Consider the following 24,558-nt stretch of genomic DNA (forward strand, 5'->3'; position numbering starts at 1 on the left):
ATGGCACGCAGTCTCTGGACTGTGGCCTGGAGCTCCTCCAGCTGGCGCGCCAGAGACCCCAGTAGGAAGCAGACCCCACACGGGGAGGTGGCCATGCTCCCGGGCCCCAGAGCCTGAAAAAGGGACAGGCAGCCCCCGCAGCCAAGAGCCAGGGGCTCCGTCTGCGTGGAACCCGGAACCATGGGCTCTGTCTGGGTGGCCGTCTCTGAGTTGCCCAGTGGAGGGGAATATATAAGTATATAAGTCTCCATTTCTTTGATCCATTTTTCTTGTGTCTCTGTCTTGAGATTTTTTTGTAAATGGATTCAACTACAAGTAAGTTGGAACAATATGTTTCAAACAATGGTAGCCTGTGAGTGTTCACTTAGAGCTGAAGAGATGAACTTGGGACAAAATCAGCAGATGAGAGAGAGAGAATTGTACCTCATTAGCATTACCCTTTTAATGTACGTGATGCTTTTGGGCCAAATTCAGCCTAGGTGCAAGCAAATGCAACTGTAATGAAATTAGAATTGGAATTTTAATTAAAATGGAATTCTGATCAGTTCAGTCATGGCTAAATTTAGTCTGCAGCTTCAGTTCCTTTCAGGTACAGTTTTCAAAATCTTAGTTTTCAACAGTTTGTCTTAGTCCTATTTACACCCGTTATTTCTATGTCTAAGTGTCACTGAAACTCCTTAAACTCTGAAGTGCCAGAGTGACATTTGAAAATGGGAGTCAGGGCTTGAAATCAGGTGTGTCAAATAAGCTTGTAGTTTGGATCTGGTCCATGGACCCTGAGGTTCTGGCCCATAGGTTTTGAACCAACCTTGTGTGTTGCATGCAGCATGCACTGGCTGAGGCCACACGTGCTGCAGGTGGTGCACAGAGCTAGTCTGGTGTGGGCTGCATGTGGCACCTGCACTGGATCAGCCCTGCAGGCTGGTTCGTTGAAAAATTTAGCATGCAGCATGTGTCCTATATAGCAGGACCAGGGCTGGCACATGCTGCATGCAAGGCTGGACTTGCCATGCACACTGCATACAGCAATGGGAGCCAATCCGAGGTGTGTGCTGCATGTGGTGCCTTGCTGAACTGGCCCTGGGGCTGGGGCTGGTCTGGGGCTCACAGGCTGGCTCCATGCACCAGAGCCAGGGCACAGGGGTGGTCAGATCAGGGCTAGCGCACACTGCATGCAACATGCAGGGCTGGTCATGGGCACATGCTGCGTGAGGTACTTGTGCCAAACTGGCTCTCCACACTGGCTGTGGTGCATGGGACCAGTCTGTGGGTCTAATCTCAGGGGCCAGATGAGTTTGACACCCCCGCTGTAAAGTATAACAGTATAAGGACTGGGTGGCTATGTGGATTAACTGGAAATACTGACTCGTTAGCACTAGGCATTTCCATATGCTAGGGGAATCCCCAACTAAGTTACATAAACCAAGTCTGAGGCTAATTTTCTTATTGGGGATAAGGAGCTAGCTCAGAATCTGAAATACTCAATGATCTGTTTCAGCTATAATGAGCATCTATATTGACTTAGCATTCTTTTAGGTCCTGAGTCTTTTTAACACTTCAGTCATTCTATATCGTTGTGGCAGAGTAAATAGGCCTTAAATTGGGCATAAAGTGCCAGAGAAATGACTTACTGCACAGGAAAATTAGACTTCAGAAACTCCATTAGTGTTTGACAGCAATGACACTTATATTGAGAGGCAGTTATGATTCTGAAACATCATGATATACCAAAGGTATCCATGCTATAGTCTTCTCTTACACTTGTATGTCTTTCCCATCTGGTGTGAGTGTTTTAAACTCAAGTGATGTCTTGTTTTTTGCTGTTTATGAACTTGATGATTTTCTGCCAATGGGGTGTTGGTATATGTGTATAGAATGTGTAAAATATTGACAACAGTAACAGTATAATGATTAGTTGTTTTAAACATGTTCTTTGTGTTCCTGATTAAAGTATTGCTTTTACCTTTCCTCAGATTGGAAACTCATTTCCACCAAATATTTCCACACTGTACACAACTGGGAAGCTGAAAGTGCAAATTGAATCCCTGAAAGCTGGAAGTATCTTAGTAAGGCTTAGAGTTATCATACAGGATTCTGAATTTTCAACAGATACATCCAGCTTTGCTCCTGTGCTTTCTTATCTGTACAAAGGTTCAGTGTTTTTGGTTGATCAGCAAAGCTCCTCAGTAGGAGGTAGGTCATCTTTTAAAAATATTCTTAATATTTTGATGATCCATAGTATCCCTTGCATGCTTTATAAAAAGTATTTTACAGAGGAAAAAAGCAGTTTTAGGCTTACAGCAATAGTATTGTAAGGAAAATGATGAATTGCACCTCCCTTCACAAGGTTAGTTATAGAGTGGACCTCTGGGAGTATGTTGTCCCTGAGCCCACTCAGATTCTAGGTGACATGTGGGGTCATGGGCATTGTTTGCTTTTTATATGGCATTTTTGTCTTGAAGTGGGGCTAAGAAGGACTCTGGTTAGGCCAGTTACTTCCTCTCTGCCCTTCCTTTTCATGGGATGCCAGGAATTTGGTGCACATGGATGGATTACTTTGGAATACTTGAAACCCTATAATGTGTGTGTTATCTGGGAGACTTTGTGTTTCTAGTCCTTTTTTTTTTTTTTTTTTGCATTTGACCCAGGTTTTAAGACATGTAATTCTACATCTTCTTGAGAAATCCAGCCAGAGAAATTCCATAATGTCTTTCCAGTGAAAAAGACTCAGGAAATATGCATGGAATTTAAATTGTATTGGACCTCTCCTAGCTATGGGTTTTGCCATTTTTCTCACCAGATGGATATGTTTTGATATCAAGTTTCATGGCTGATAGAACCAGAGTTCAAACATCTGCCAAAGACTGCAAACTAGATTATAACTAGATTATTCTTTTACCATGTAATGCACCCTATAAAAGCTCATTTAATGCTGTTAGGAAAAATGCACTTCAGACTTGTGGAGCATTTTGTTGGGAGGGGAATTAAGAAGCAAACTGTAGATGAAGCATTACTGACTAGACTGCCATCAGATACAGTCTTGCGAAGTGATGTGCCAAAGTGCATTAGAAACATTACCGTGTTCTCTTGTTGCAAGGATTAGGGGACTTGTGATCATGAAGAAATGGCATGAGCGAGGCAAACATTTCAAAAATATCTGAATTTCAAAAATTCAAGAGATCTCAAGTAACACTCTTATCCATAAGCACTACACCCATCATACACTTTTTATAGACAAGAGAAAGGTTCATATATGTATTTTTAACTTGAGGCAAGCATCTGCTTTATCAGTGCAGAAAATATAACTGAAATATGGAACATAGGGAAGGTTGCATATTATATACAATTATATACAATTATATACAAGGTTTTCCTGCTTCAGGAATACTGAGCCCTTTACAGATTTCTGAACATCATGGGGTCTATCCTGAGCTGGTATAAATCAGCATATCCCCCTTTTATATTGGTAGAGCTATGCAGTTTCATAACAAATGAAGTTCTGGCCTCAAAAGCCATGTATAGACATTACATTTTTCTAGGTTTTATTCAGACTACAGCCATCATTATATACACAAGGACATCTATAGTCCAAAGTAAAATTGGCTCCAGTCTGAATGAACTAATCCTCATTGAATGAGGATTAAAGTTAATGCAGACTAGGGCAGTCCAAATTAGGCAATTTAAACTGTATTAAATAACGTGTATATATGGCGTTGCTTTTTGGAAAAAACAGTCTTTAGGAATGCAGATAAGCATTGCAAATATCAGTCCCAGCAATGGAAACTCATCTGGGTTTTTCCAACACAACTGAGGCTATCCGGCACAAAGTAAAACTTTTACGAAGTCAACAACAATACCTCACGGTGACTAAGTATCTCTCAAGTCACTCATTAGCAGGGATCCTGGTTTTCTCTGATTTAAAAAAATCCCCCATTTTCAGATTTAAAAAGTAACCCCAAATCCACATTTTTCCATGCTTAAAATGAAACACCATTGTTTCATTTTAATTACAGAAAATGTGGATTTGGGGTCCTTTTTTCTTTATTTCCTTTATTTCCTTTTCTTCATTTTATTTCTTTACCCCTGCTTGACAGAGGCACCCTTAAGCCCCAAGAAGAGAGCTGACCAGCTCAAAAGAGATCTCAGGCCCAGAGATCTCTTCCTCAAGGAGAAAAGGGGATACCATAGGGCACAAGGAACAACCATACTGGAGTGGCAGCTGGGTCAAAATCTGGCACCCTGCCAGAGGTTGGTGTAAGACTGGGGTGTAGGGGAGGTGGAGCTCCACGAACATCCCACAAGCAGAGTGGTCATCCTCCAGGGGAGTTTCGAGGCTGAACCCCACACTGACGTAACATTCAAAGACATGGCAGGAAAGTTCAAGGAAGGCCAGCGGGACAACTGAAGCCCATCTTGGGGAACCCACAAAGCTAGGGAGTGTACACCCTCTGCTGTTTGAGCCAAGGTGGCCCGCAAGCAGGCATTCGAAGCCAGGTGGGTGCAGGGCCATATTAACCACATGGAGAGAAAATTCTCAAATAGTGAACATAAATTCCTTCTTACTTAGGAGAATATATATGTCCCAGCATTTAAAAACAAAAAAAAATCAGAGTTGCCCCATGTCTTGGTAAAGCAGCAGTGAACTGTTTTCGTGCCTCCTGGTACAGCAAATTGTAGTACCTCTATACCCTATCCAAGGGGTTAGATCTCAACTTCTAAAGAGGCACCAACTATGGATAAATAAAATATGGCAATTAGCTAATGAGCATGAAAGATAGAGAATTAAAACATCACTTAGAAGGAAATACCAGATGAAGCATAAGTGCAGACGCAAAGACAATGCACACACATACATATGTGGCTGCACATGCTCTTCCTTTTTCTATTTTTAGAAAAGAACTTTGCTTTGTTAGTGAAAACTAATTGCAGTAACTGTTGTCTGTACACATTCAGAACAAGGGCTTGTAGTGTTGCTTTGCTCAAGATAATTTTCCAGCTCTGTGATCAGAATGTTTTGCATCTTGACTGCATTTTTAGTCTTTTTCCTTCCCTCAATCCCAAATGAATTAAGGTGCTGGTCCTATGAACTGTACACAAGCAAGAAGTTGCATTAAACTTAACCTGTACTTAGGGATCTCCATAAATCACACTGGAAGTGCCCCCTGCTGCAGTTCCTTTACTGTTTTTCTTTTCACCCGTTGCCCCTCCAGCATCTGATTGGCTGCTGGTTGTGGTGGAGAGGGTGGGGCAAGCAGGGACATGAAAAACATTAAAAAAAAGTAACTCCAGGGGGCACTTCTGCTGTGATTTAGGGAGATCCCTATCTATAATGGTAACCTCATGGCTAGGTGTTTGCTGGGTCGGGATTCAAGTGCTAACGAAAGAGGCCTAATTGAGAACCTTGAAAATTAAGTTTAGTGTCTAGCTACAAAATGGATTTCTAGGACTGGCAGTGGTGATGGAAGTTTTCTTCCATTCTACCCTAGTGGGATGCCTGGAATCAAGTCTGGAAGAATAATCTTTAGACTTATAAGAGCATTTTCCAGCATTGTTTTTCTGTGGAGACTGCCTTAAGGGGTGGCAGCTGTGACCCCAGTCTTTATGATACAGTTTAAAAAAAACACTTCCCCCCTGCCCTTAAAAAGTTCAAAAGGTAGAAATACTCTGCCTCCTCTTGCTGTTAGGGAATGCTTCTTATATACAGCAGTTACATTTGACCTCTTTATTGACATAAGAAATTAATTGGATTAAATTTCTTTCTTAAAGTAACCAAAATATCTAGCTGACCTGTTGGAGTCTGCTGGCATGTAGCTCCACTGATACACGAATTCATGAGACAGTGTTAAGCTGAATGCAATGGAATGTATACTCTAGATGAATTTGCTTCTCTGTTTCCTTTGTATAAATACATATCCTATTTTCTAATGCCAAGCAAACGTCTAAATCTGTGCATAAATCTGAGAACCTTGATCAAAATTCCTTTCCTGGCTAGGATGCCCATTGAGATAAATGGAGGTGATGTGATTTTTATCTGTAAGGATATCAAAATCAAGTGGTGTTTTATGCTGCTTAACATTTGGTTGTCAGGTAGATGGTAAAGACCATTTAAGTCAGTCAAAATATTCAGGAAGGATCATTTTATGATTGTCTGTAATCCAATCAGAGGAAGGGCTTCTTTACTGACATTTTTGTTTTGGCATTACAGATTGGGATGAATGTGCATTTCCTTCAGAGAATGACTGCTCCATGTATGCTGAGTGTATCAACTCAGTGGGCTCCTATAGGTGCCGATGCAAGACAACCATGGACACCAATCCGTCTCGCCCTGGAAGAAACTGTGAAGGTGAACAAGAGAGTTGTATTCAGTTTCATTTATTTGGCAAGGGCTTTCTCCTCCACTTTATTTTCTAGTAGTATTCAACATTCACTCAGTGTGGCTAGTGTGCACAATGCCTTCCAGTTGTATGCAAGATGAGATCCCTAAGCCAAAGCGCGCATGGCCTAATATCACCAAATACTCAAGGCTCTGATACCAACCACCCTCTTTCCAGGAACAGAGCATGAGATAAGTCTCCCTGTGGAACCTCCTAATTCCACTTCTTAATCAGCCAAAAGAGTGACCTGGCCTGGACCAATTTGAAGCATTTTCTCCATTTCTGATAATCCTAGAGCTAAGTGCCTTTCCTAAGAAAATGTAAGTCCTGCTGACTGGAAGGCCACTGGCAGATATTCAGTTAAAGGTTTAATGGGATCTAGGCTGTGATCCCAACAATCACATCTCTTGCCATAACACACATGCATGGCAGGAGGCATAACTGTGGGATCAAGAATCAGAACCCAGTTTTGCCTTATTGCTGGTGCAGGGGAGTCTGGGATCATAATTACTGCTCCCTTTGCACTCTCAGGTAGCAAGCCAGGTGCCTGGTGCTCCCATGTGTGGGATCTCAGTTCAGTTGATTGGCACTCCCAGACGTGGGAGCACATCAGATCCTTTGGCTCCATAACAGCTAGGGTGAGGGTGAATTTATACCCAGCATTGGTGTAGACCTTGTAAAGGAACACCTTGAGAGGTTGGACACCTTCAAGTCAGCAGGTCCTGACAGATTGCACCCCAGAGTACTTAAGGAGCTGACAGAAGTCATAGCTCAGCCACTGGCAAAGATTTTCAAAAACTCCTGGTGCTCAGGTGAAGTACCTGAAGACTGAAAGAAGGCCAATGTGGTGTCCATCTTCAAGAAAGGAAGGAAAGTAGATTCAGGGAACTACAGGCCAATCAGGTTGACCTCAATCCCTGGTAAGATTTTAGAAAAAATCATCAAACAGACCATTCTTCACAAGCTGATGGCAACATCCTGAGAGACAGCCAGCATGGGTTGTTGCGGGTAGGTCTTGCCTGACCAGTCTCATCTTCTTCTGTGACCAGGTGGCATATCACCTGGACAAGGGAGAAGAGATTGATGTCATGTAGCTGGACTTTAAAAAAGCCTTTGATCTGGTATCCCATGATCTCCTCTTGGAAAAATTTGCCAACTGCGGCCTCAGCTACATCATAGTCTGATGGCCGGGAATTGGCTCCGAGGCCAGACCCAGACAGTGGTAGTCAACAGAAGTGAATTGTCATAGCACTGCATGACCAGTGGTGTCCCCCAGGGCTACATCCTTGGTCCTGTTCTCATTAACGTCTTTATCATTGACGTGGATACTGCTGTCAGTAGTGGACTGGCCAAGTTTGCTGGTGACACCAAGCTTTGGGGTAGAGCATCCACACCTGAGGATAGGCTGGTGATCCAGGCTGACTTGGATAGGCTGAAAAAGTGGGAAAACACAAACTTGATGACACTGAATATTGACAAATGCAAGGTACTTCACCTTGAGGAAAAAAACCACGCAGCACTTTTATAGGCTCAGCAGTGCTACGCTCGCTAGCACCATTGCCGAAAGAGACTTGGGGGTCATGACTGACCACAAGATGAACATGAGCCACCAATGTGATGCCACAGCTGGTAAAGTGAACAAAACTCTGGCTTGCATCCATTGATGCTTCTCAAGCAAATCTCAGTTTGTCACCTTCCACAGCCTTGGTGTGGCCACAGCTGGAGTTCCACATGCATGATCAGAGTGCAAGAGAATAGGTCCTATGAAAAGAGGCCAAGAGCCATGGGACTCTTCATCCTGGAAAAGTGCAGGCTCAGGGGTGACCTGGTGGCAGCCTATAAGTACATCAGGGGTGTACATCAGGATCTGGAGAAATGTCTGTTCACCAGAGCGCCCCAAGGTATGACAAGGTCCAATGGTCACAAACTCTTCCAAGACTGTTTTACGCTGGACATAAGAAAAACTTCTTTACTGGCCGAGCCCCCAAGGCCTGGAATAAGCTCCCTCCAGAGGTGGTGCAAGCACCTCCTCTGGACTCCTTTAAGAAGTGTTTGGACGCTTATCTTGCTGGGACCCTAGCTGGCTTCCTGCTGTCGGGGTAGGGGGCTGGACTCGATGATCTCCGGAGGTCCCTTCGAGCCCTAATGTCTATGAAATCTATGAAATAGCTGGGAGGGCTGATCAGCTGACTGGCACTTCCAGCCATTGGAGTGTACCAGTCTTGAAGAGCTCTGATGCACTTAGAATCATAGAAAATGAGGGTTGGAAGGGACATCAGGATGTCATCTAGTACAACCCCCTGCTCACAGTAGGACCATCCGCAACCAGATCATTCCAGCCAAGGCTTTTTGTCTTGCTTTGGCTTAAAAATCCCCAAGGATGCAAATTCCACCACCTCTCTGGGTAACCTGTTTCAGTGTTTTACTACCCTCCTAGTGAGAGAATTTTTCCTAATATCTAATGTAAACTTCCTTTACTACAATTTCCTCAGGTGACCTGTTGGTGCTGGCTGCACATGCAGTTAAGGTGTGATGGGAACCAGTCACAGTTATACATATTTTGTGTAATAACTTTGTTGCTTATTCCCTATCTTATCACATCATTAATTGCATGACCATGTGTGTGGGCTACTACTTAAGACATGATTAACATGTTAATTATATATAAAGTGTAATATCTGCCTGGGGCTGAAGAGAGAGACTAGGCTGAATCTGGATCTTTCTACAACTCAACACAGTACTAAACATAATGTCAACACCTGTCTTGAGTATCATATTTGCTAAAAGGCATTAGCAAAATATGAGTCTTGTTGCCATTAAAATGATCTGACAGATAAATAAAATAAAATAGAAATTGCTATAATGTTCTTCTTACTTGATTTAGAACTTCCATGTCATGTGAAACTGTTGTTGCAGGTGAAATTGTAAACCCTATGACTGCAACAATGCCCCCAGGTGCATCAAGGATTACAGATATACCTCCTGAAACAAGTACTGCATTGTACACTTCTCCAGCAAATACTGAAATGAAAACAAATTTTCCTCTCCATTCCAATACAAGTACCACATTAAATGTACCCCTTGGGCTGCCATCAAGTGGCATGCAAGCATCAGATAGTCATCTTTCCACCCAAACTCCTCCAGTAGCTTGGAGAAGGGGCATGGCCTCTTCAATTGGTTTTGGCAGCAACAATAGCACAATGGGTATGGTGAGGGAAACAACCATGGGAACACCAGCCATGGTAACAGAGCAGTCGAAGACTGTAAATGTGCTAATTGAAAAACCCATGAGAGAGACTATTACTGGTTCACCACAGCACCTGGCTACTACTACAGATGCTTCTACAGGTACAGCTGGGCAAGAACATCACAATTCACCATCGTCCATATTGTCCACTACTGCAAGAAATCAAACCTTCAGAGACCGACATGCTCATCTCCAGCTCCCTGAAGCTAGTTCTCAGGACAATTCCAGAACAGCTTTTCCCACTACAGAAAATGTTGGAGTTCATAGGCTAAATTCTACAGCTGATAAAGCGATGGGCAGAGAGAACAACACTTGGTCTGAGAAATACCTGAAAGAATCCTTCTCAGTGTCAACCACTTGGCCTGACCTCTCACCTGCTTCCAACACAATGAACTTCCTGACCACAGATTGCAGTGAGTATATTCAGCACTGTCCTCCCCTCTTTGTTACTGGACTGTATGAGAAGAAAGATATCAGCTAGATCCTGGAAAGATGTTCTGTAATGGGGAATGGGAGGGAACTGACCAAATGGAGATTTTTTTGTAAATATTCTTCTTTGTGGAATTGGTGTCAGTTTTAGGTGGATGTTTCTAAATAAGCAGATCAAGATAACTGTGCCTTCAAATACTATTCTAGAAGTTCCATCAATGACTGATTTTTCAGAAGTCTGTTTTTACAAAGCCATAAGGTACATCATGTGACACTTAAAATGCTGCTCTGTTGAAAATACTGAAGCTAGGTGGTGTCTCCACACAAATCTTTGATTATCTCTCCTGCTGTGGTGGGCCACAGAAGCAGGAGCATATAGGGGCTATGAAAACTCTTTTGACACTTAGGGGAAGCATTTTCCTGGCAGAGATTTCCAGGACAGCCCTTGACTGGGGAGAATTGTGGTGGGGATAACCTGACTTTGCAGCTCCTTCAAAATCCCAGTGAGGCCAACCAAAGTGTCTGGCACCATTTTTGCAACACCCCCCACCCTGCACGCCTCTGATCGGCCAAGGAGATCTGGAAGTCCTGCTCTTCCCTGGAGATGGTCATCTGTCAATCTCCATGGAGGGGCAGGACTTCCAGGGCCCCTTGGCCAATCAGAGGCATGAGGGGGGCTGCTGTGCTCTGCCCTGAAAATCTTCCTTCTTCCCCTCTCTCCCATACTTTAGGACACCAGGGCTTCCCCCCCCGTTTGCATCTCCTCCCCCCTGCTGCCCTTTGCTGGTCATTTCCCTGCTTTTTTCTGGTCCCCATGCTTTTTGCAAAATTACCAAATTCACAGTTTCTGTGAAAATTATTCAGCTTATCCTAACTTCATTTCTGCTTGGCTTCTCTTTTATTTTTTTCTCTTACTCCTAAATCTTTTCCATCACTAATACCAGCTTCTTCTGTGCCATTGTCTTCCTCCTGCATTAGAGTCTCTTACTTCTTGGATTGTCTCCCTTCACATTTGCCCAGGTCCTATCTTTTCTCTGTGGACCGGACCCAGAGGCAATGTGTAGGGGGTACACGGGGGTGCATATGCATCTTCTGAGAGCACCGGTGCACCCCCTGACAGGCCACGCTCACCGTTTAGGTGACAGGTGGGGTGGCAGGCAGGAGCACCGGTGCCCCCCCTGTGAGCACCAGCCAGGGTGTGGAAGTGGCCACTTTGTGATCAGCTATGGGGGCTAATTAGTCAGCTCTGTGATAAAGCTCTCATGTAGCTGTGCCCAGTGATGGAAAACTTGCCCTGGAACTCAGCCAGTCTTACCTTCTTCTTACTTACCATGCATAGCCTGTAACAGTAGACAAGATGGCATACCTGTAGGCCTTTGTATAATACTGAAAATTAGTTAAGGAAGGATCATTGCCTTAAACCAGTGTTTCCCAGACTTTTGATACCAGGGCCACACTTTTTTCTGGATTAAAGTTGGTAGCACACTTCTCTGAATTTTGCAGCACCCCAGTTAAAAAGCACTGAAATAGATTTACATTCAGAAAAGATCTGGACGGGGGCCTTGAGGCTCAAAAACGTTGCTGCTGTAGCTGGTACCACTTATGGGTGGCTGGGTCAGGACCTCACCCTGGTGTACCCTACTTTTTCCACTGACTGTACCTCCCAAACCCTGGTCTGTACCTCAGGGGTTAAGGGCATCCACATGCCTGCCAGTAGCAGGACCAATGGCTGGGAGCATGGGGAAGGCTGGCACAGGGGCCATTTGGGGGTTGGGAAGTGTCGGGGAAGGCAGCAGCAGCAGTCACAGGTGCAGTCACAGATACTGCTGGAGTAGCTGGGACAGGCATAGGGTGCCAGGCAGGGGAGGAAAAGCATTTACCCTCAACAGGATCTTGTGGCGCACTGCCTTCATTCCTGTGGCATGCTAGTGTGCTGCGGCATACCCTTCGGGAGTCACTGCTTTACTCTTTTCGTAACCAATGCTTTTAACAAGGCTGATTTCTTGAGAATCTCTTCTGGAGGTTCAAGAGAAATGGAAGAACCATGCAGAGCAAGCGTCTTTAAGCTCCACTGATCTACCATTTAGATTTAGATGCATTCCTCTCCACTGCAGGATGGAACAAGTGTACTTTGAAAGCTGATTTTAAACTGAGATGATAGGTTTCCGACCAAAAGGTTTGATGGGTGGTGGTTCTCTTTTCTTCCCAGTACCTGCCCCAGCTCAAAGGATTATTCTCTCCAATGTGAATAGCACCAGCTTTCATGCAGCATGGTCCACAGAATCTACGGAGAATCTTGTTTTCCGATTTCTACTGCTTCAGGAAGATCAGCTGATATGGGAAACTAAAACTCGCAGCAAACACTTGACAGTGACAGGACTGGAACTTGGGGTCTTATACACAGTCGAAATCAGGACAGAAGATTGTATGAAGGAAAGTAAATCAGCACATCAGAAAGTAAAGACCGGTAATTTTATTTAGAAACAAGTTTGTAATTGGACTTTACTGCTGTTGAAGTCTATAATGCAAGCTGACATTTAAGAGAGGTCTGGGTAGGGGCTTGTTTAAAAAAAGTGGACTGACAGGGAATCCAGTTGCGACAGTACTATAAAGTCAGCACTGAAGCTTGGTACTGAAATGATTCTGTTGATACAATCATATCATTGGGAGCACTTCCCTTCCCAGCCATGGTCATATGACTTCCCTCAAGCAACTACACCAATAGCTTATGTGAAAAAATAATAGTAGGTCATTCATTTAACGTGTTCTTAGTTTGCCTTGACGTGATGCAGCAGCTGGAAACTATGGCCATGGACAGGCATTATATTTGTGCCAGGTAAAATGCCTGTTTCCTGGAACAAAAAGCTAGCATACAGGCATTAAAGGCTTTTCTTCATGGAAGGAGGCTAGCTCTCCCATGAAAAAGTGCTAGCACTTCCCATCAACAACATCTCCAGAGAAAGAAGTTTTCTAGTATGGCATATAATGTTTGTACAGTTGTCTCAGGGTCCCTAGGACTCCTTTTAGCTTACAGTCCTTTGCTTTCCCTCCCACCCCACCAAGGGAGAAAGGAAGAGTGCACTGGCTCGCTAATGGCTTGCCAAGCAACAAGCTGTCAGAGTGCCCTGCAGGGACCTTCCTACAAGGAACTTGGACAGTGCTACACTGCTTAAGCCCTGCCACCTTCTCCTGACCTTTTTAATAGTGCTTTGGCTCCCTCCTACACTTTAAAGGGCAGTAGAGCTTCCTGCTTGAAATTCTTGGTGCTCAGATAAACCGCCTGTCCATGTCCTATGAGCAGAACCAAGACCATGTGATCAGAGAACTCTCTCTAGGCTGCCAGTGGTCTGTGAACCACAATCTGTAAATAATTCTTCTCAATAACTTTCTTTTAATTTTGCAGCTGCTCAAAAACTTAATGGAACAGTAAGACTAACAAGTATGGAATATGTTCAAGGCTTTAGCAATGCAAGTAGTGAAGAGTATCAAAACTTTACACGGCTGTTTGTCAATGAAGTAAGTTGCTGGAAATGGGGCTTGATAAGATGAGGAATGTCAGTGAGTGGTCTGCACTATCTCTCTAGATATACATGGGTTGCGAATTCACTTCCTGTATTGCAACAACATGGAGCAAACGGGGCGCAGCTGTTAGGCTATGAGAGCTGGCTTCAGGAGCTTGGGGTTGCATTCTTGGTGCTCTCTGTTTCAGTTTGTCTATCAGCTGCATGAGGGACATTGATGTAACTGAGCTTATCTAAGGGGTGTTGTAAGGTGTTAATTGATGTCTGTGAGGCACTTAGAAATCATTGAACTACATGGCTGTATATAAACGCAGAGTATTACTAGGACATATTTTTATTATCCTGTTTAATATCCATTTATAATGAATAAGACTTTTTTCCCTCTTCTAAGTCACTTTTTATGCTACATTTAAGTAGGGCACAGGACATCAAACCATACTGGAATACTGTAATTCATAGGGATTTTACTGGGAGGAATTACTCTCCTTTTATTTCTCAGCCAATCCATCAATTGTTTGTTCTTATTGGTCCTTTTGGTGTTTGTTAAACAAATAACCAGGTCTATTAAAAAGCATGGGGCTTGTTATTTTTGCTGTAATGTATTCCCATTTGTCCGTTTCCTTTTATGCATCTACATGACAGAGAGATGTCTGAGGGGAGGGGACATCAAGGATGATAAATTTATGATTGATTATTCTAGAACCATTTATTGAAATACTGCAGAGGACTCGCACACTTTACAACTGACTGCTAACTTGGTACACAATTATCTCTTAAATCATCTGTGAAAAACACAGCCATCCCTGGACACACAAAAATGGCAACATTGCAACTGAGCCATTTTTTGTGTCCAGGTTCAGAACAGAAAGTGAAGGTTCAAAATAGAAAGTGAAGAATGCTCTAAGCAGCATGCATCATCTTTTTTGGTAGAAAAAACTAATATAAGGTCCCTGTTTCATATATTTTTAGAGAGAAAATAACTTTCCCATTATTAGTCTGCAACTTCTCTAGCTTCCAGGTTTCTTGACCCCAGACTGATACATCCTAGTCATAAAACAAATGTGACATGCTTATGCAAAGGGAAAATGCAGCAATTAAGCACTGCCCTCCCTTCCATTCATCACTCTTTTGTGTCAGAATACTTTGGAATACTGAACCTTGATCAAAACCTTTTGTGTTTTAATACATAGATAAAATTAAACATATACTTGTTCATAGAACATAAAGTCAGTTTCCCTAAGCCACTGATGAAAATAGTTAAAGAAAATGCGTAAAAATATTATGTAGAAGAATGAAAGGGAGATTGGCAGCAATGTTAGTCACAGCCACAGCACTTATATTTCCTTATTTTCTTCCTGAAACAATTATTCCCTACAACTGGCTAGATGAAGGACGAGGGCTTTCTCTCTCATTTTGAACCATTAGATATGGGCCACTGTCTGAGGTAAAATACTCTACAGTGTCTTGTGACAGGGCTTTTGTTTCTATCAGCCCTAGAAGTGAGAATTAAGAAACACATTTAAAAAAAGATATTTATATTTTTCTTTTCATGGTGTAAAGCCCACGCTACTGACTTTTTAAAGAGAAGTCTCAGGTCCTCGTTAGATCAACTTTGCTGGAAGATTTTTTGTTCCTGTGGTAGTTTGAGATTTTTTTTTTTTTGCATTATATCTTCACAGTCCCAATTTTCCTTTTCTTTTATTTTGTAAATCATTGTACTTTTTAAGCAACTTTGGATTTTTCAGGCTAGTGTCTTGCAGTGCTTGAAATGTTTTTTGCTAAACTGTCAATATTGGAGAGAAAGAGGGAGGAATGTTGTCCATGGAAGAGCATGGAAATGAACATTATATATGCTAGCTTTCCCATGATCTCTTGATGGCAGAGCACCTAATGCCTTACATCACTGAGCTGGAAAGGATATTCCAATTTCTGTGCACTTTGCTCTTGCCTTTCTGCTGAGACAGCCAGAGATTATATCAGTCAGGACTCATCTATACAGGAGCTCTCAAGAAAATTAAAGATGTGAATTTACAGTGAATTAGTCAAAGCACATTAAATCCCCGTGTAGATATGCTTCTTTAGAATTAAAATGGCCTTAATTCAATTGAGCTCAATTCATTTCCAAGGTAATGTAAAACAAATCTAATTAAGACCACTTTAATACTGAACAGGCATGTCCACACAGGCATTTATGCAATTTAACTAATCTTCTGTTAAATTTACACCTGTAGTTAGGCTTACCATATGGAAATCCCAGAAATCCGGGACATTATGTCCCCCCTTGCACTGTCACCAGGCAGCAAGAACGGGGGTGAGGGTGGGGCTGCATGCCCACCTGCAAGGTGCTCTGAATTGCTCCAATGCCCAGCCAGATTGTACCCCATGGCCCTGTGTTTCCAGGATGTCCATTATAATTCTCAGCAGCTGGTCAGGATCAGCCTCTGGAATCCAGTACTGTCCTGGTTAAAATGCTACATATGGTCACTCTGCATCTGGTGTCTCTGAGTATGGTTATACTAGCAGTTTATTGCGGGGTCTGGGAACAGGGCTTTTATCCCCCATTAACTGCATGCAATAAGTGGGATCTTAACTGAGGTAGCTTACCTTTTTTTAACTGAGGACCAAACCACTATGTGCTGGGCTTCCATTTACCAGAGGAAGAGAGTGGGTATTTGGTCTGTGCAATAGCCTGTATATGGTAAAGCCTTACCTCCTTTTACTCAAGGGGGAAATTGTTTGCATGTCTGTATATCCACACACTGACATATTGCTCAAGATCTGTTACCAGGTGGCTGTGAACTTGACCATTACCCTTCTGAAATTACAGCTGCTCTACATAATGACACACATCGCTCTGAGCCTCTTTGTTTCATTGACCCCTGAACAGCACCAAACTTCCAGCTATGCTACTGTGGCCCCATTAGTTCAATTAGCATGTCAGTCTGGCTTCCCCGGCTCTTCCAGGGACTTCACTGTGGGCTAACCTACCTCTAGGGTGTCTGGCTTACCAGGGGAGGGTTTCCCTACTCTGTCTGTAGGCCTCAGTATTTACCACCAATTTCAGCCTGTTTCTTGGAACTTCTGGCACTCATGTACCTTTTTGTATATCTGTTTTTATATTGCTGCTCTTTTCCTTTGTAAACCAAAGGAATTGTAGATAAACTGTACATCCTGAGAAAGAGGGTGTTTTTTTAAATGTTGGTAGAAAAATCTGAGTGATTAGAGGCTTTGTTTCCCCTTCCCCTTTATAATTTAATAAATAATTTCCTTTAAAATAGACTGTTTCTTTTCTTCCTCTCCAGATAACAGTCTCAGTTTTATATCTTTAGGGTGTGGTAGGGTATTGTTAAATCATGCAACCATACCAATAAATAGTTTAGTAGTGTCATCTAGTGGCTGAATCTGGGTGTAGAGAACATCATCATGCCATTTTCCAAGTTCTTACCTCTGCTTTGTGCAGAATAATACAAAGAAAAAAATAGCTAAAATAAAACTGAGTCCTCAAAGCAGACCTGAGAAAGTTAACTGGAGTGAAGGGGGGAGAGGACTTGATCCCTGGTGGGACCGTATAAGATCTGTTGGAGTCTTGTGTCTAAGTCTAGTATAATATGCAAGCCCTACCCTTTGGATTCACCTTCCAAGAATAGGTAAGTCAGGGGTGGACAATTATTTTGGGCAGAAGGCCACTTACAGAGTTTTGGCAAGCCGTTGAGGGCCACATGATAGGCAGCCAGGGGCAGATAAATATTAATTTTCTAAATTTTTTAGGGGCCTTGCGGGCTGGATAGAATGGCCTGGTGGGCCGCATCTGGCCCCTGGGCTGCATTTTGCCCACCCCTGAGTTAAGTGAATAAGGCAGTTATCCCCCCCCAATAAAGATCTTCATTGATGGACAGGAGCTAGAGAAGGTTGAACACTCTTCAGACCTTGGAGTCAATGGACTCATCTACAACCCTTAACTTGACCCCTGGGAGTGATCAACTTCAATCGTGAGGGATTGCTGACAATGACATCCTTGACCAGAAGCAAGGGGGGAGCAAGAAAAGAACTGTGACTGGCCTGGATGATGGAGCTGCATGTGGTTCTTAACAAAAACCCATGGCTAGTGCATGCTAGAGGAGGATGACAATAGGTCCTATGGTTTCCCAATAGGTTAGTGCTTAGACGAATTTGCTCAGGAAGTAGGAGACCAAGGTTCTAGGTTTCTTTCAATCACAGGGAGTTTGAACATACACATCCTGCCTACTAACCTACCAGACCACGAATTAGGCATTGTCCAGTCCCTTCTTCAGCCCTTCTTTTGAAGCTGAGCTACCTGGCACCTGAGAGAGAGATGTAGGGCTAAGAGGAAGAGAGATGGCAGCTTCCTTAAGAGAGGTCCTCAGTTTTTGCTTGGATTCTTACTTCCGATGTAGAAGAAACCTCCTTCCTGCTTTCCATTCAATTAGTATTAAATGCAAGGTGCAGCGTGTGAGCCTCAAGAGGAGGGGCCAAAGAGGGGAGTGGATAACACCATCTAGTCATGGGGTTTTGCCCTGCTACAATTTTGGGACTTATGATTGTTCAGGTAGGCATGTACAGAGCCATGTACCTGCCCAGCCAGAGCACAGGATACTGTACATACTCAGGAAGTATGTGGACACTTGTGCATCTGCACTGTATGTGGAATAGAATCACAAACTGAAAAGTGCCAAAATGGCAATAATGAAATTAAGCAAGCACCATCTGGGCACTTGAAATGAAATAGGATTCTGCCCTAAGGCTAGATAAAGACATTCAAAAAAGCCGGAGGCAGCATTGATTTATGTTATGCAGTTTCTGTAAGTGGCATAGATAGATAGCAAACAGAACACACATTCACCTTTTGGTGGTGAGGAGCAAATCTTAGACTGGGTTCTGCTATTTTTAAACCAGTCTATGTGTACCGAACTTCTGTTCTCTTATGGGTATAGGCTAGTTTCTGATCACTTGTACCAATAAAAGTATAATGTCTGTACCTGGCTTAAATGTCTGTTTTTAATGAGTTGTTTATTTGCCCAATTCCAGAAGTTGTAAATTGTATAGTGCTTTGAGGCTAACTGGAGGCTATTAATTTCTCTAATTAATGTAGGGTTATTTTCTGGCCTAGCCACTAGAAGCTAGATTCTATTCCATCTATTAGGTGCCTAATTGTAATGCTATTCATAGATTCATAGACATTAGGACTGGAAGAGACCTTGGAAGATCATTGAGTCCAGCCCCTGCCCAAAGGGCAGAAAGTCAGCAGGTATCGTAGGATCCCAGCAAGACAAGCATTCAAATGTCTCTTGAAGGCGTTCACAGTAGGTGCTTGAGCCACCTCCGGTGGCAGTCTCTTCCTTACCTTGGGGGCTCGGACCGTAAAGAAGTTCTTCTTTATGTCCAGTCTAAAACTATCATGGAGGAGTTTGTGACTGTTCGATCTTGTCATCCTTTGGGGCGCTCTGGTGAACAGACATTCCCCCAGATCCTGGTGAGCACCCTTGACCTCTGATCACATGTGTGGCTCTCCTCTGGATTCTCTTAAGCTTCTCTACGTCTTTTTTGAATTGTGGAGCCCAAAACTGGACGCAGTACTCCAGCTGTGGCCTCACCAAGGCCAAGTACAATGGGAGAATGATGTCCTGGGATTTGCTTGAGAAGCATCTATGGATGCAAGCCAGCATTTTGGTCACTGTACTAGCCACAGCATCACATTGAAGGCTTATGTTCATCTTGTGGGCAATCATGACCCCCAAGTCCCTTTCATCCAAAGTGCTAGCCAATGTAGCACTGCTGAAACTATAAGCATGCTGCGGGTTTTTCCTCCCAAGGTGGAGAACCTTGCATTTTTTGGTGTTAAACACCATCAGGTTCTTGTCTGCCCATTTCTTGAGCCTGTCAAGGTCAGCCTGGATTGCTGAAGTCCCTAAAGAAATGTTTGAGGGACTTGGGGAAGTTTGTCTCCTTTGGTAACACACCATGCTCTTGGTCTTACAGCTGTCACAAAAAGCAGCAAGGAGGAGAATGACCCATGCATTGTTTCATAAACTCAAGAGATTTAAGCAGGGTGGAACAGGTTCATTCTTAACCTAATTCCACTTAGGTGCCCAATAGGTGGAATAGGATCTGGCTGTTGGCTCTCAGGGGATTGTAGAGGTCTGGGACATGTGACATGTGTTCAAGGGTCTGTTAGAACTTGTAGTGATAATGTAAGACTCCCTAGAAAAGACCTGTATGAAACACTTTTGAGAGAGGCTTGAGGTAGAGGACTCAGACATTAGGGAGGTTGCCATCATGTGGCAGTGCTGAGAGCATGAAAATCTTCCTTTCTCTTTCCTCTGTGGCCTGACATTTGGGTATAAATGAAGGCCCAGTTTATTTTTGGTGATGCATGCACCAGCCTTGTTCCTTGTGGTTCTGCTATTAGAATGTGAGAACTATCATTTATTGGGTCAGGTCATAGGTCCACCTTGCCCAGTATCCTGTGTCACACGGTGGTAGAGAGTAGATGCTGAAAGGGAGAATGAAGTGGGTATGATGAGGGTTTTTTCCACTGTTCCTCTCCTACTTGCAGCCTCTAGCATTTAGGATCTAGGATAGTCTAATTCATAAGTTCCACCCCTAACTCCCATGCTCAATAGCTACTGATACCCCTTTCCTCCAAGAATTTGTCCAATCCCTTTTTGAATCTGGCCAAATGGCCAGCTTCCACAGCATCTGGTGGCAAGGAGATCTACACTGTAATTACATGCTTTGTGAAAAAGAACGTCCTTTTGTTAGTTTGAAACTTATTGCCTGCTAATTTCATTTTATCACCCCTAGTTCTTGTATAATAAGAGGCAGTGAGTACATCTATATGTACAATTAATGTGACATGATAAACTCCAGTGCAGCTCACACTGGAGAAAACTGTTCATGTACCTGGGATTGCAGCACTTTTGAGTCCAGGTATGCAGGGGAGGGTGAGGCCATTGGCGGGGTGGGGAGTCAGCCCCAGGCTTTGGGTGGTTGCATCTGAGGCTGGCTGGGTCACGAGTGTGCTACAGTGCAGGGCTATGTGACAGTCAGCCCCATCATTTGGGGCCAGCCCTGTCATCGAGCCAGCCCTGTCACCATCTACATGTGTGTTTCAGAGGAGTAAATTACTCCACTGTAAGATAATAATGTCCCTGACAATACTATCCTGTGGTGGAGTTAATTTACTGTGCCCTAATACTGGTGCAGTAAAGCACCCATGTACATGCACCCAGTAAATAATAAATCCCCATTTGCCTTCTCTTCACCGTTTAGTATTTTGTAAACTCTTATCATGTGCCCCCTTGAGTATCTCTTTTCTAAACTGAATAGGCCTATTTAGTCTTTTCTCATACAAAAGCCCCTCTGTACCACTAGTCATCTTTGTTGCCCCACTCCGTATCTTGTCTAGCTCTTCTATATCTTTTTTGAGATGAGGCTCCAAAACTGGGCACAGTATTCAAGGTGTGGACACACAGTGAATTTAGAAAGGGGCATAATGGTACTTTATGTTTTGTTTACAATTCCCCTAATAATTTCTAACATTTTGTTTGCCATTTTATGGCTGCTGAGCACTGAGCTGAAGCTTTTAGTGAACTGTCCGCAATAATTCTCATATCTTTTTCCTGTGTGGTGACAGCTAATGTAGAGCCCATCATAATGTAGGTATAGTTTGGGTTATTTTTGCCCAGGTGCATCACTTAGTCATTTAGTTGTCCATTCACTCAGTAGTGCCAGATCTTTCTATAGTTCCTTGCAGTCCATCTTAGTCTTTACCACTTCGAATACATTTGAATTCCCACTTTGAATTACCTTCACTGAGTGGAGGTTTATGTTGTATGAGCAGCTGTAAGAAGTGGCTGAGGCTTCATAGGGTCACTCTGACTGAGATTACTGTGGAGATGCCAAACCCTGAGCATCCCACTGGTCAGACTGGCTCCTGGTCAGCACCTCTGCATTGGGCTGCACTGTTTCCTGAAGGCATTTCAGGGCGGGAATGTTGAAAGTAATTTTCAGTAAGATAACCTGCTTCCTAGGCAGACTTTGGTATTACAAGGAGCCTTTGCCAATGTCTATGCCATCCCTGTCTGAATAAATGAAATGAATGAAATCTTTCCCTTGTTTTATGTCCACAGTTAAATGCATGTTGAGTCTCAGCTGTATCAGGAAAGCTTAGTAGTTAAAGACTGCATGAAGCACTCTTGCAATACATAATATTGTTGTATGAAATTTTATTAATTCTGTCTATATTCATCTGCATTTATGTTTTGATCACAGGTATATAAATCTATGCCCCTTAACCTTAGTAAGCAAATGGATAATGGTACGATTAAAATGTCGATTACCAGTATTACTAATGGGAGCATCGTGGTAGGTTTCAGTTTAGTGATAGCAGAAGATCTGGACATCCAGTACATTGCCACAGCTTTCCGTGATGCCTTTCAACACAGTTCTTATTTCACAGTTGACAACAACAGTTTCTCCATACATGGTAAGGTGCAATTTATATCACTGTAATTTTTCAAAGCTGGCAAAATGATAAAGAGTATCTTTAGTTTGTGATTTTTGGAACAGAGAAACTGTAAAAAGTGACAGATGAAAAGCCATTATTTTTCCCTAAGTACTTCTTCCAATTCATCCAATGAACTTTTTCAGAGAACATGAAAAGATAAAGCAAGAAATGTGATGCAAGAATGAAGACAACTGCTCCCCTTATCCTAAACCCAACCTGAAATGCAGTATTTCCCTCTACAGTATACTAGTTTCCCCCAGCCCAGGTGCAAAACAATAAAAACTCCAACACATTAATTATCTAGGCAATAATTGTGTCTGTTACACTGTCAATTAATATTGCCTACTGCTCACTTGCAAAACTCAGATGAAGACCATCTGTTTGGTATAATCATAAATGGCTACTATACAATTTCTCCTTTACCAATCACTTTTGAGACTGATCAATAATACTAATTTCTTAACTGCTGCTGAATCCTACTTTGCAGATTGATGTATTTCTGGAAAAAAATGTTAAACCATCACCATATTTGGTATTCCACCATTTCACTATGTTGATTCAAAAGATACAGTTCTAACCTCTCAATTAGAATCTCAGGGAGGATACATGAGAGCTTTATTGAAATTTGTGCATTGAATTCAGTGCATTTTCCTTGTCTGCCAGATCTCCAGCTGTATATTCCGAAAGATTTAGAAAACTGTCAGTCCTGATGTGTCCTTTATAACTGTGCCCTCTGCTGCACTATTCAGCAAGGCATTGTATTTTAAGGGCTATAGTCTGTCACATTTAAGTGACTTTTTGTTGGGCAAAACACTTGTCAGTGCATTGAGGATTCTGAAATTTGACCCTGGAAGTTTAGAAGAGTTCACTTTGGTTTTTTGCCTTCTGATTTAAGCTGTGAGTGCTCAATTTAAATCTCTTGTGTATAAAGCAACCAAGTACATGATCCCTTTATGGAAAAGAGCCTGATTTACATAAGAAATGTATGCTGTGCCAATGGCTTACCACATGGTGGTGTATTTCCTCTACTACCACCATCATCACCACAGCCATGTGCCACATAAGAAGAAGAGGATGATGGTTATCATGGTAGCCTTTCAGCACCTACAAGGATGTATTTGTCCCCTGCAAACTGTACTAATGATAGTAAGGGTTTGTTGCAAGGTAACAAGGACTCTTTGTGCTGCAAGTGCTAGAGGCTGATGCTACAAGTGTTATTGGTTGGTGCGTCATATTAGTTATAGCAGCAAGTAATAGGGGGAAATTGGAAACCAGCCTGCATCAATGCTTCCATCTGAACTTGCAAAAATCCCAGAAACTTCAACAGTTTTTTCTTTGAAATTATACATTTTGACCAAATATGAGAATTCAGATGAAAATTTTCAGGCAGCGTATTAACCATCTCCTTCCTTATAGGAATACTTGGAGCTGGGGTGGGACAGGGGGAGTAACAGCTGTCATTTTTCAGGGAAAAATGAAAAAAACACTGGGGTGAGTGCCAGGGGATTTCTCATCAGCAGTACAGAGGGAGGCTCTTATTGATGGCATTCATCTAGGCAGTGATATAAGTATTTTTGCTGTACTAGACTCCTGTTAATAGCAGTACAGTAGAGAACAAGCATTATAGTGACATGACGCTACCAACAAGAACTGGTTTCACAGTGACACCATGATGGAAGTTCCAGTTTGTGAATAATCAGGACTTTAGTCACAAACTCTCTTTTTTTCCCCCCCACTTTAAAAAACAGATTACGATGAATGCAAGAGAGAAGAAGATGACTGTTCAGTGGAGGCATCATGCCATAACGTATATGGGTCCTATCAATGCAGCTGTAATGAAGGATTTATTGATCTAAATTCGGACAGGCCTGGGAGAAACTGCAAAGGCAATAATTTCTATTCCCTCCTGACTTGGTTGATGTTTTAATGATCTGGTCTTTGTAAAATCATTTGGTCACATCCATCTGCAATGAACCTCCACCTCAAGCCATAGAGTTATGTGTAGGATAAATGTGACTCAGGGAGCATCTACATGTGGTGATTTAAGGTGCATTAGTCACTTTTAAGGGGCACCAAGGGCATGAGTCTACACGTATGCACCCTTAATGCACCTTAAAAATGGTGATTTTAGTCTAATGACATCTAAATTTAATCCCTGCATGAAGCATGAAGTGTTAAATTTAGGCGTGATTAGTTAAGGCACCTTAACCCACACGTAGATGCTGTAAGGCACTTTAACACTATGTGACTGAGCGGACTGAGGGGTCCTGTGCTGCAGTGGTCTGGCAGCAGCAGTCCCTGTCAGTGTGCAGTAAGTCAGCAGAGGGAGCAGCGGTGGGAGAACGCACACCAGGGGCAGGCCCCTCCATGACTCCCTGCAGGAGAAGGGGGCAGTGCAGTGTGGGCACAGCTTTTACTGCTGGCTCCCCTGTGCCCCTCCTTCTGGGCAGGTTTGCTGGC

General features: G+C 42.9%; 1 protein-coding gene across 1 annotated transcript in view; it reads left to right on the top strand.

The window, feature by feature from the left end:
• UMODL1 (uromodulin like 1) overlaps nt 1–24,558 on the top strand; it is a 72,483-nt gene that overhangs the window by 26,459 nt on the left and 21,466 nt on the right. Inside the window, exons 9-15 of the mRNA XM_090061219.1 lie at nt 1,974–2,193; nt 6,206–6,343; nt 9,291–10,034; nt 12,260–12,517; nt 13,454–13,566; nt 21,864–22,077; nt 23,847–23,984. Of these exons, the coding sequence (XP_089917345.1) occupies nt 1,974–2,193; nt 6,206–6,343; nt 9,291–10,034; nt 12,260–12,517; nt 13,454–13,566; nt 21,864–22,077; nt 23,847–23,984 (1,825 nt within the window). The remainder of the gene's footprint in view (nt 1–1,973; nt 2,194–6,205; nt 6,344–9,290; nt 10,035–12,259; nt 12,518–13,453; nt 13,567–21,863; nt 22,078–23,846; nt 23,985–24,558) is intronic.

Source organism: Crocodylus siamensis, chromosome 1, assembly GCF_052110815.1.
Source record: "Crocodylus siamensis isolate JL-2025a chromosome 1, ASM5211081v1, whole genome shotgun sequence".
NCBI classification, from domain to species: Eukaryota; Metazoa; Chordata; order Crocodylia; family Crocodylidae; genus Crocodylus; species Crocodylus siamensis.